At 38.8% G+C, this 12,375-nt stretch overlaps 1 protein-coding gene across 1 annotated transcript in view; it reads right to left on the minus strand.

Moving 5' to 3' along the window:
• LOC133555925 (inactive phospholipase C-like protein 2) overlaps positions 1 to 12,375 on the minus strand; it is a 415,124-nt gene that overhangs the window by 362,032 nt on the left and 40,717 nt on the right. Inside the window, exon 9 of the mRNA XM_061905396.1 lies at positions 1,016 to 1,103. Within this exon, the coding sequence (XP_061761380.1) occupies positions 1,016 to 1,103 (88 nt within the window). The remainder of the gene's footprint in view (positions 1 to 1,015; positions 1,104 to 12,375) is intronic.

Here is a 12,375-nt window from a genome sequence, read left to right on the forward strand (position 1 = left end):
TTGCCACCTGGTCTCCTAGTCACTCCCCAGTCCTCAGCTCTCACACCTGTTTTCGATAATCACAGCTAGTATTTAAGCCATTTTTTTTCTGTTCCTCGGTCTGGGAACTTTACCGGACTTTGTATTGAACCCCCATGACCACGCACCTACCTTTCCTTGCCGACCTTCATGCCTTGCCACGCTGTTTATTGTTTTGAACACGCCACGTAAGATTTTTTTGTATTCATGCCTCTGTGCAAGTTTTTGGTTTGTTTTGTGTCATTTATAGTATCTTTCGTTCGTTTGTGTATAGCCATGCCATTGTGCTCTTTTTTGTTTTTGAGTATAGTCTAGTATTTATTTTTGTTTTTCCTGTTCTGTATTACAGTGTGTAAATAAATTAAACATGTACTTACACTCACGTCTCGCTCGTGCAAATCATCCTTTGCGTGGAAGAAGCAAAACAAATCCAAGTCCAAGTCCTGACATTTAAGGTTTAATGGCGCTCTGTATTTCTCCCTATGTCTGTGCATCTTTCCGTACAGCAACCTTTTAAAAAGTCATACATTTTACTTTTTGAAACCGATACAGATAATTTCCGATATTGCATTTTAAATCATTTATCGTCCATATTATCGGACATCTCTAATTAACGTAGACTTAAACAAGTTGAAAAACTTATTGGGGTGTTACCATTTAGTGGTCAATTGTACGGAATATGTACTGTACTGTGCAATCTACTAATAAAAACCGGTATAGCTCGGTTGGTAGAGTGGCCGTGCCAGCAACTTAAGGGTTGCAGGTTCGATTCCTGCTTCTGCCATTCTAGTCACTGCCGTTGTGTCCTTGGGCAAGACACTTTACCCACCTGCTCCCAGTGCCACCCACACTGGTTTAAATGTAACTTAGATATTGGGTGTCACTATGTAAAGCGCTTTGAGTCACTAGAGAAAAGCGCTGTATAAATATAATTCACTTCACTTCAAAAGTTTCAATCAATCAATCAATAAATCAATCAAATTCCCACACCACTCACCATGTTCCTGAAGTGAGCGCTGAGCGTGCCCGTGGTCTGGTGGTACTCCATCACGCAGTTGTTGTTGAGGATTTCTCCACTGCTGTCACTGAGAGGGGGTAAAGACAGAAACATTGCACTTTATTATTCTGTATTATATTTTCTCAGACGCTAACAGGGAATCGATCGCTCATCTAATCTTAGAGGTTGGTTGAATGGTAAATGGGTTGTACTTGTATAGCACTTTTCTACCCCTTTTTAAAGGGGAACATTATCACAATTTCAAAAAGGGTTAAAAACAATAAAAATCAGTTCCCAGTGGCTTGTTGTATTTTTGGAAGTTTTTTTCAAACTTTTACCGGTCCCCGAATAGCCCTAAAAAAAAGCTTTAAAGTGATTGATTTTCGCTATTTGCAATGTGACTATCCATTTCCCTGTGACGTCACACAGTGCTGCCAATGTAAACAAACAATGTCAGATACCACAGCAAGATATAGCGACATTAGCTCGGATTCAGACTCGGATGCAAATGCATCTGCAGGTTATCCATACATCTCTGTGCCATGTCTGCTTTAGCACCGCCGGTAAATAGCATGTTAGCACCGATTAGCATAGCATGTTAGCATCGATTAGCTGGCAGTCAACATCAACAAAACTAACCTTTGTGATTTAGTTGACTTTATAGTTGCAAATGCATTTGCAGGTTATCCATACATCTCTGTGCCATGTCTGCTTTAGCACCGCCGGTAAATAGCATGTTAGCATCGATTAGCTGGCAGTCACGCCGCTACCAAATATGTCTGATTAGCACATAAGTCAACATCAACAAAACTCACCTTTGTGATTTAGTTGATTTTATCGTTGCAAATGCATCTGCAGGTTATCCATACATCTCTGTGCCATGTCTACTTTAGTACCGCCAGTAAATAGCATGTTAGCATCGATTAGCGTAGCATGTTAGCATCGATTAGCTGTCAGTCAACATCAACAAAACTCACCTTTGTGATTTAGTTGACTTTATAGTTGCAAATGCATCTGCAGGTTATCCATACATCTTTGTACCATGTCTGCTTTAGCACCGCCGGTAAATAGCATGTAAGCATCAATTAGCTGGCAGTCACGCCGCTACCAAATATGTCTGATTAGCACATAAGTCAACATCAACAAAACTCACCTTTGTGATTTAGTTGATTTTATCGTTGCAAATGCATCTGCAGGTTATCCATACATCTCTGTGCCATGTCTACTTTAGTACCGCCGGTAAATAGCATGTTAGCATCGATTAGCGTAGCATGTTAGCATCGATTAGCTGGCAGTCACACCGCGACCAAATATGTCTGATTAGCACATAAGTCAACATCAACAAAACTCACCTTTGTGATTTCGTTGACTTTATTGTTGCAAATGCATCTGTAGGTTATCCATACATCTCTGTGCCATGTAAAATGTGGAAACATTTTGGCACATTCAATGGGGGTCTGGCGGCAGACACTTTGGCATCTTCGGGCCAGTGGTGCAACTTGAATCCCTCCCTGTTAGTGTTGTTACACCCTCCGACAACACACCAACGAGGCATGATGTCTCCAAAGTTCCCAAAAATAGTCGAAAAAACGGAAAATAACAGAGCTGAGACCCGGTGTTTGTAATGTGAAAATGAAAATGGCGGCCGTATTACCTCGGAGACGTCACGTTCTGACGTCATCACCACATGAGCGATAAACAGAAAAGCGTTTAATTCGCCAAAATTCACCCGTTTAGAGTTCGGAAATTGGTTAAAAAAAATATATGGTCTTTTTTCTGCACCATCAAGGTATATATTGACGCTTACATAGGTCTGGCGATAATGTTCCCCTTTAAGAAGCCCAAAGCGCTATAACAGTATTTCCACATTCACACACTGACGCTCATCAGGACCCATCAGGAGCAAGGGTGAAGTGTCTTGCCCAAGGACACAACGGACGTGACTAGGATGGTAGAAGGTGGGGATTGAACCAGTAACCCTCAGATTGCTGGCACAGCCATTCTACCAACTACGCCACGCCAACGTATACATCCTTTCAGGAGGAGACATACCACAACGTACACCCACAAGAATGTGGTTACGCTCCTTTTGTGGTGCAAAATGACATGTGTTGTCCCCATTCACTTTAACGCCCCACGTTTTACGAATGGAAAACACAATTGTGCGATAGGTTCGATTGTATTCCCCATTGTCGCCGACCTTGAGATGGAGGACACGGCTCCGAGCTCCTTTCAGCAAACAGCACAAAGAAGTCCGGCACTCGCAGGACAAAAAAACGTCACGTTCACGCCGTTTTTCTCAAAAGAAACTAACGACAAAAGTAGCGACTTCTTCTGATTTTTTTGGAGACAGGTAAGTATGTATCACTCTGCAGTGAACGTCGTCGACGAGCCTCTCCTCACAGGCGTCCAGGGAGCCTCGCGCAGAACGGAGACGACACTCCCCTGCATCTGGACTGCAGATGAAATGCCTTTGTTTACGGAGCCAGATGTAAATGTTTCTTTATCGCCACGCTGAATATTAAACACTGCAACGTAGGGCTGGGCGATATCTCGATATACAGATGTGATCAAAATTATTCAACCCCCCACACAATTTTGGTGTTTTAGCAAGTTGGACATTTATTCCGTATTTTGTTTATAGTCATATCAAATAAAGATGTGTCAAATAGACGAATGCAACTTGAATTACAACATTATTTTTTGTAACATACCAAACAGTGTCATTTCTCTTAATATCTCATTGACAAAATTATTCAACCCCTTGAAGATCATAACTCTTAAGAACAGAATTTGAATAAGGTCTTTTCAATCAGGTGTTGAAAACACCTGTAGATGTGATTAGAACCATAACGAGCAACAATTAAACTGATTGAAAAAAGACTGTAACGCTCAGCTTCTAGTAGATGGTCAATGGTGTATTTGCAACATGGTGAAGTCCAGGGAGTGGTCAAAGAAGTCAAGAGAGGAGGTAATTTCTCTTCATAAGAAAGGATATGAATATAAGAAAATAACACATTCCAAGAAGACACAGTTGGGAGCATAATTCGCAAGTTTAAGGCTAAAGGCACCGTGGAAACACTACCTGGGCGTGGTAGAAAGAGGATGCTGTGTGTGTACATTGGTGAGAAACCCCCGGGTAACAACTGAGGAACTACAACAGGACATTGCAGAAGGGGGAACGCAGGTTTCGTCCCAGACAATAAGGCGCGCACTACGAGATGAAGGCCTCCATGCCAGAACTCCCAGGCGCACCCCAATTCTGACTACCAGGAACAAGAAAAATAGACTCCAGTATGCCAAAAATCATCTGGACAACCCCCAAAGGTTTTGGGAAACTGTTCTATGGAGTGATGAGACAAAACTGGAACTCTTTGGGCCTATGAATCAACCTTATGTCTGGAGGAGAAAAAATTAAGCTTACAAAGAGAAGAACACCTGACCTACTGTTAAGCATGGTGGGGTGTCAATCATGCTCTGGGGCTGTTTCTCTGCCTCAGGTACCGGGAATCTCCAGGGATTATGAATTCTATTTCCTAGCAGGATATATTAGCTGCAAATGTCATGAAGTCAGTGACGAAGCTGAGGCTTGGGAGACGTTGGACCTTCCAACAGGACAAGGATCCCAAGCATACCTCCAAATCAACATCAGAGTGGTTGCAGAAGAAGGGCTGGAAGACTCTGGAGTGGCCTTCACAGTCGCCAGACCTAGATCCTATAGAAAAGCTGTGGTGGGACTTGAAGAAGACAGTTGCTAGCACGAAAGCCCAAGAATATGAATGAACATGAGGCCTTTGCCCAAGAGGAATGGGCTCAAATACCTGTAGATGCTTGCAAGAAGCTTATGTATCAACTTTGAAGGATGTCATTACTGCCAAAGGGTGTTCTACTAAGTACTAAACATGCATGTAACTAGGGGGTTGAATCATTTGGTCAATGAGATATTAAGAAAAATGTCCTTTTTGGTATTTTGTAAAATACAGTGTTACAATTTAAGTTGCATTTGTCTATTTGACACATCTTTATTTGATATGACTACAAACAAAATACGGAATAAATGTCCAACTTGCTAACACACGAAAATTGTGTGGGGGTTGAATCATTTTGATCCCAACTGTACACGATATATCGCGTGTTTGTCTCTGTGCGATATAGAAAATGACTTAATCGTGATATTCGAGTATATATTCTCACGCAGTTGGTTTTTAGCTGCTGGCATTACATTACAGGCTCTCCCAACTCTTTGTTGTCACTCCTTTTCACAGAAAGCAAGCACAGAGGTAGCAGCATGGGGAACGTTAGCTGTGATGCTAGCGGAGCCGTGCGAGTGGTAATACGAGAGAAAGAAGGTGCGAATCTGGGGCGTTGTAGCTCGGTCGGTATAGCGGCCGTGCCAGCAACTTGAGGGTTGCAGGTCCAATCCCCGCTTCCGCCATCCTAGTCACTGCCGTTGTGTCCTTGGGCAAGACACTTTACCCAACTACTCCCAGTGCCACCCACACTGGTTTAAATGTAAAAATTAGCTATTGGGTTTCACTATGTAAAGCGCTTTGAGTCATTAGAGAAAAAGCGCTATATAAGAATAATTCACTTCACTTCACTTCAAAAATGAAGGAAGAATTGATTCCCAAGCAGGGGGGTCCATCGTCCGGCGGTGGTTTGGCTTCAAGTGGGAATATGTCGAACAGTAATTCATCAAGTGTGGGGCAAAAGCGTTGCTACAAAAAAATAGCATTACTGCTAATATGTAGCATCATTTGAAAAGTCATCTGCTAGAGAATGAAGAGTGTTTACTCCGCATGTCAACATCTCCATTCGGTGCCACACGTTCACACCATCGAAATGCCAAGGCAAACATTTCCAGATCAACACCGTATGAAAAAAATAGTCAACAACAGAAGGAGATAACGTCCGCAGGAACCTACCACATAGCGAAGGACATACAGTATATTCTCACGCAGTTGCTTTTAGCTGCTGGCATTGCACTACAGGCGTTTCCCACTCTCTCCTTCTCACAGACAGCAGGCAAAGAGGTAGCACCATGGCTAACGTTAGCTGTGATGCTAGCGGAGCCGTGCGAGTGGTAATACGAGAGAAAGAAGGTGCGAATCTGGTAACAAATGAAGGAAGAATTGATTCCCAAGAAAAACAGCAGGGGGTCCATCGTCCGGCGGTGGTTTGGCTTCAAGCGGGAATATGTCAAACAGACAACCGTAATTCGTCAAGTGTGGGGCAAAAGCGTTGCTACAAAAAGTAGCATTACTGCTAATTAGTAGCATCATTTGAAAAGTCATCAGCTAGAGAATGAAGAGTGCTTACTCCGCATGTCAACATCTCAATTCGGTGCCAAATGCCCACACCATCAAAATGCCAAGGCAAACATTTCCAGATCAACACCGTATGAAAAAAATAGTCAACAACAGAAGGAGATAACGTCCGCAGGAACCTACCACATAGCGAAGGACATACAGTATATTCTCACGCAGTTGCTTTAAGCTGCTGGCATTGCACTACAGGCGTTTCCCACTCTCTCCTTCTCACAGACAGCAGGCAAAGAGGTAGCAGCATGGGTAACGTTTGCTGTGATGCGAGCGGAGCCGTGCGAGTGGTAATACGAGAGAAAGAAGGTGCGAATCTGGTAACAATAGAAGGAAGAATTGATTACCAAGAAAAACAGCAGGGGGTCCATCGTCCGGCGGTGGTTTGGCTTCAAGTGGGAATATGTCGAACAGACAACCGTAATTCGTCGAGTGTGGGGCAAAAGCGTTGCTACAAAAAAATAGCATTACTGCTAATATGTAGCATCATTTGAAAAGTCATCTGCTAGAGTATGAAGAATGCTTACTCCGCATGTCAACATCTCCATTCGGTGCCACACTTTCACAGCATCAAAATGCCAAGGCAAACATTTCCAGATCAACACCGTATGAAAAAAATAGTCAACAACAAAAGGAGGTAACGTCCGCAGGAACCTACCACATAGCGAAGGACATACAGTATATTCTCACGCAGTTGCTTTAAGCTGCTGGCATTGCACTACAGGCGTTTCCCACTCTCTCCTTCTCACAGACAGCAGGCAAAGAGGTAGCAGCATGGGTAACGTTTGCTGTGATGCGAGCGGAGCCGTGCGAGTGGTAATACGAGAGAAAGAAGGTGCGAATCTGGTAACAATAGAAGGAAGAATTGATTACCAAGAAAAACAGCAGGGGGTCCATCGTCCGGCGGTGGTTTGGCTTCAAGTGGGAATATGTCGAACAGACAACCGTAATTCGTCGAGTGTGGGGCAAAAGCGTTGCTACAAAAAAATAGCATTACTGCTAATATGTAGCATCATTTGAAAAGTCATCTGCTAGAGTATGAAGAATGCTTACTCCGCATGTCAACATCTCCATTCGGTGCCACACTTTCACAGCATCAAAATGCCAAGGCAAACATTTCCAGATCAACACCGTATGAAAAAAATAGTCAACAACAAAAGGAGGTAACGTCCGCAGGAACCTACCACATAGCGAAGGACATACAGTATATTCTCACGCAGTTGCTTTAAGCTGCTGGCATTGCACTACAGGCGTTTCCCACTCTCTCCTTCTCACAGACAGCAGGCAAAGAGGTAGCAGCATGGGTAACGTTAGCTGTGATGCTACCGGAGCCGTGCGAGTGGTAATACGAGAGAAAGAAGGTGCGGCTCTGGTAACAAATGAAGGAAGAATTGATTCCCAAGAAAAACAGCAGGGGGTCCATCGTCCGGCGGTGGTTTGGCTTCAAGTGGGAATATGTCGAACAGACAATCGTAATTCGTCAAGTGTGGGGCAAAAGCGTTGCTACAAAAATATAGCATTACTGCTAATATGTAGCATCATTTGAAAAGTCATCTGCTAGAGAATGAAGAGTGCTTACTCCGCATGTCAACACCTCAATTCGGTGCCAAATGCCCACACCATCAAAATGCCGAAGCAAACATTTCCAGATCAACATGGTATGAAAAAAATAGTCAACAACACTATTTGATTTCCTATTATGCAGCTCATTTTTATTTGACAGTTATGGAAATATCTTGTGTGACATCATGCACAAAAGTGCACTTTATTTGTTTCTAACTATTGTAGTGGCGTTCTGTACAAAAAGGGCACTTTAATTTAGTGTTGTTTTGATATGTCATCTTAGTGACATCATGCACAAAAGTGCACTCATAGCTGGTTTTAAAATGGCACTTTCTGTTTTGGAAAAACATGAATGTTTGTGCCACTGCTTAATAACTGTTTAATAAATACAGTTTTGCTAAATTGACTTAGTTGTGGTTTCTTTCCCGGCGGCATGAAAGTTAAAAAGTAGCATACATTAATGAAATATGAAGAAGTATGTTATAATGTAGACACAAAAATTCATCATACTGCTGTGATTATATGCATAAAGTGTTAATTCAAGGCTAAGGCAAAATATCGAGATTAAAAAAAAGTTACTCTTTTTAGTTCGTAATTTAGTGTAATGTCGGCAGTAACCTCCCTACATGTCGAGGTTAACAGAAAACCCAGAGATACTGACTAGGGATGTTCTGATCAGGGATTAATTCTGATCATCAATAAGTGAGATCGGCCGATACCAATACCGACCAAAGGTAATAACTGTACATTTTTCAACATATTTATTGTGAGTGCTATTAATAGTGTAAAAATATCAACACAACATTTAAACTAGTTCCAGAATCTAAATACAAGTGTGTAAGAAAAACAAAGTCAATAGCACACAGTAACTAAACAAAAACTATCGATTCCTCATTGAAATCCTTTTTGCCCACAAAGTCCTCCTGGGTCCAGAAAATGGATCCCTGAATTTTTAAACAAAAACAAAAGAAATATATACATTAAGAGAGTAAAAATATCGCTCTAATCACTCGAGTATCGACAATTATGGAGTGAACAACTGACAAAACTCCACAAACACCAACATTTTTTTTTTTTACTTACGGCCAATGATTTGCAAGTAATTTCCTCATTTAAAAAAGAAAACTATTTTCTGCAAGTAAAAAAAAAAAAAATTGCAAACATCACATTTTTCTGCAAGTAAAAAAAAAAGATTTGCATATATAAAAACTATTTCCTGCATTAAAAAAAAATTGCAAGTATAAAAAAAAAATATTTCAACTCAAGAAACAAGTAAAGCTAATTCTGCAAGTAAAAAAAACTAATTGCAAGTGTAAAAAACGTTTTTGTTTATTTAAAAAAAACGATTCACAAGTAAAAAATACTTTTCTGCAAGTTAAAAAAAACTTCTTGAGTATAAAAACTATTTTCTGCAAAAAAACAAAAAAAATGTCTGCAAGTAAAAAAAAAAGATTTGCATATATAAAAACAATTTCCTGCATTAAAAAAAATGTGCAAGTATAAAAAAATAATTATTTAAACTCAAGAAACAAGTAAAACTAATTCTGCAAGTAAAAAAAACTAATTGCAAGTGTAAAAAACTTTTTTGTTTATTTAAAAAACAATTCACAAGTAAAACATACTTTTCTGCAAGTTAAAAAAAACTATTCTTGAGTATAAAAACTATTTTCTGCAAGTAAAAAAACAATTCACAAGTAAAGAAAACTATTTTCTGCAAATAAAAAAAACAAATAAAAAAAATTTCTGCAAGTAAAAAAAAAGATTTGCATATATAAAAACAATTCCCTGCATTAAAAAAAATTGCAGGTATAAAAAAATAATTATTTCAACTCAAGAAACAAGTAAAACTAATTCTGCAAGTTAAAAAAAACAAATTGCAAGTGTAAAAAACTTTTTTGTTTATTTAAAAAACGATTCACAAGTAAAAAATACTTTTCTGCGAGTTAAAAAAAACTATTCACAAGTAAAGAAAACTATTTTCTGCAAATAAAAAAAAACAAAAAAAAATGTCTGCAAGTTAAAAAAAAGATTTGCATATATAAAAACAATTTCCTGCATTAAAAAAAATGTGCAAGTATAAAAAAATAATTATTTCAACTCAAGAAAAAAGTAAAACTAATTCTGCAAGTAAAAAAAAACAAATTGCAAGTGTAAAAAACTTTTTTGTTTATTTAAAAAACAATTCACAAGTAAAAAATACTCTTCTGCGAGTTAAAAAAAACTATTCTTGAGTATAAAAACTATTTTCTGCAAGTAAAAAAACAATTCACAAGTAAAGAAAACAATTTTCTGCAAATAAAAAAAAACAAAAAAAAATGTCTGCAAGTAAAAAAAAAAGATTTGCATATATAAAAACAATTTCCTGCATTAAAAAAAAATGTGCAAGTATAAAAAAATAATTATTTCAAGTCAAGAAACAAGTAAAACTAATTCTGCAAGTAAAAAAAACTAATTGCAAAAGTAAAACAACTTTTTGTTTATTTAAAAAATGATTCACAAGTAAAAAATACTTTTCTGCAAGTTAAAAAAAAATATTCTTGAGTTTGAAAACTATTTTCTGCAAGTAAAAAAACAATTCACAAGTAAAGAAAACAATTTTCTGCAAATAAAAAAAAACAAATTGAAAACCAAATAACAATAAAAACAAATATATAAATACAATATCAGGCCCGGGGTGATCAGTGTTTGTGATGAGTACTGAAAAATATTAATCAGTAAATGTCAATCACGTACTTTTTCAAGAAAATTTTCCGATACTGAACGGTGGCTGATCAATTGGAATATCTCTAAAAACTGACCAATTCCCCACTTTCTGACACACACCCCCAATGGAGAATAAAACGGTCAACAAAACCGAACCAGAGCTGATAATGTTCCCACCAGACCACTGGACAAGGTGTAAGACCACAAGCATATGAGGGAGGCCCTAAAAAAACCCTGCGGGCCCCTCAGATAATGCAATCTCATTCCAGAAAGAACAAAAACGTTTTGGATAAAAGACGACGGACGCAGAAAAATGATCATTCAGGCCAGAAGGAGGTTTATATAACACAAGATTCTGGTACACCTTAAACCTGGAAACACTCTGAGACCAAAAACCAGACACCCCATACCCAGAAAAACTATCTGGTTTATAACTCTAGTCTGGTGCACTGATTTATGTGTTGTGGAAACCAAGCAACCAAACAAAATATTCAGGTCAAGACTTGGCTGTCTACCTGAGCATGCACTTCAAAGACAATCAGACACTTCAAAGACAATTAGACACTTCAAAGACAATTAGCGCTCTTTGGAGGACAAACAACCGCAAGCTCGAGAGCTCTCGAAGTGGGCGACTCAGCGCAAATAAGGACAGTAACAATTTTTCCTTGCCCTTTTGTGGGTTCTTCCGAGGATGTTGTAGTCGTAATGATTTATGCAGTCCTTTGAGACATTTGTGATTTGGGGCTATATAAATAAACATTGATTGATTGATTGATTGAACAATAGCAAGTATATAATGAGGTCGATACTACAGTGGTTAGACCGATCATTTTTATTATCAAAAAATATTTTGTCCTTTTTTAATATTGTTTGGAAACAAAGAAAATAAGCCCTGGGCACAGGAGGACTTAAGGGACAAAAACCAGAGGATAGGAAATGATTCAAAATGGAATTGATATTGTGTTTTGTGTCTGATAATAATTGCGATTAGAGACTGAATCATTCAACGATCTTTAAAATTTAAATTATGACCGGTGTTAATTTGTGGAATTCTGTTGGTGAAGAAATAAAAATGAGGGACTCGGTATTTAATTTCAAAAAGAACATGTCACAATGTATTTTAGAAAGTTATGTGAACTGGAAATTTACGTTTGTTTGGTTAAATGTTGTATTTAGAAGGTATGTATGTTTATCTATTTACAAAAAAGTGCACGTGTGTAAGTACATATTTTTGTATTATTTGTTAAAGGCCAACTTAATGACTATATTTCTTTTTGTATTACAAAATTACTAGAAAAGGTAACTTAATTGAATGTAAAACATTTTATGTTGGGCGTATAAGCTTTTTTGCTTCTGCCTGTTTCAGTCATGTTATTAATTTTTTGAACCGTGATCCATGTTTGAATTATATATTTATATAGCACTTTTCTCTAGTGACTCAAAGCGCTTTATACAGTGAAACCCAATATCTAAGTTACATTTAAACCAGTGTAGGTGGCACTGGGAGCAGGTGGGTAAACTGTGTCTTGCCCAAGGACACGACGGCAGTAACTAGGATGGCGGAAGCGGGAATCGAACCTGTGACCCTCAAGTTGCTGGCACGGCCACTCTACCAACCGAGCTATGCCGCCCCTTGAATATGTTTTTGTTAGACTGAAAATAAACTGAACTGAACCGTTGGTTTGGCCCCGTAGCGACTTGGTATTGGATCGATACTCATATGTGTATTGCCCAAAAGTAGTGTAAAGTATTCAAACAACAGACGAATATGTGCGT

Source organism: Nerophis ophidion, linkage group LG07 (genome assembly GCF_033978795.1).
Source record: "Nerophis ophidion isolate RoL-2023_Sa linkage group LG07, RoL_Noph_v1.0, whole genome shotgun sequence".
Classification (NCBI taxonomy): domain Eukaryota; kingdom Metazoa; phylum Chordata; class Actinopteri; order Syngnathiformes; family Syngnathidae; genus Nerophis; species Nerophis ophidion.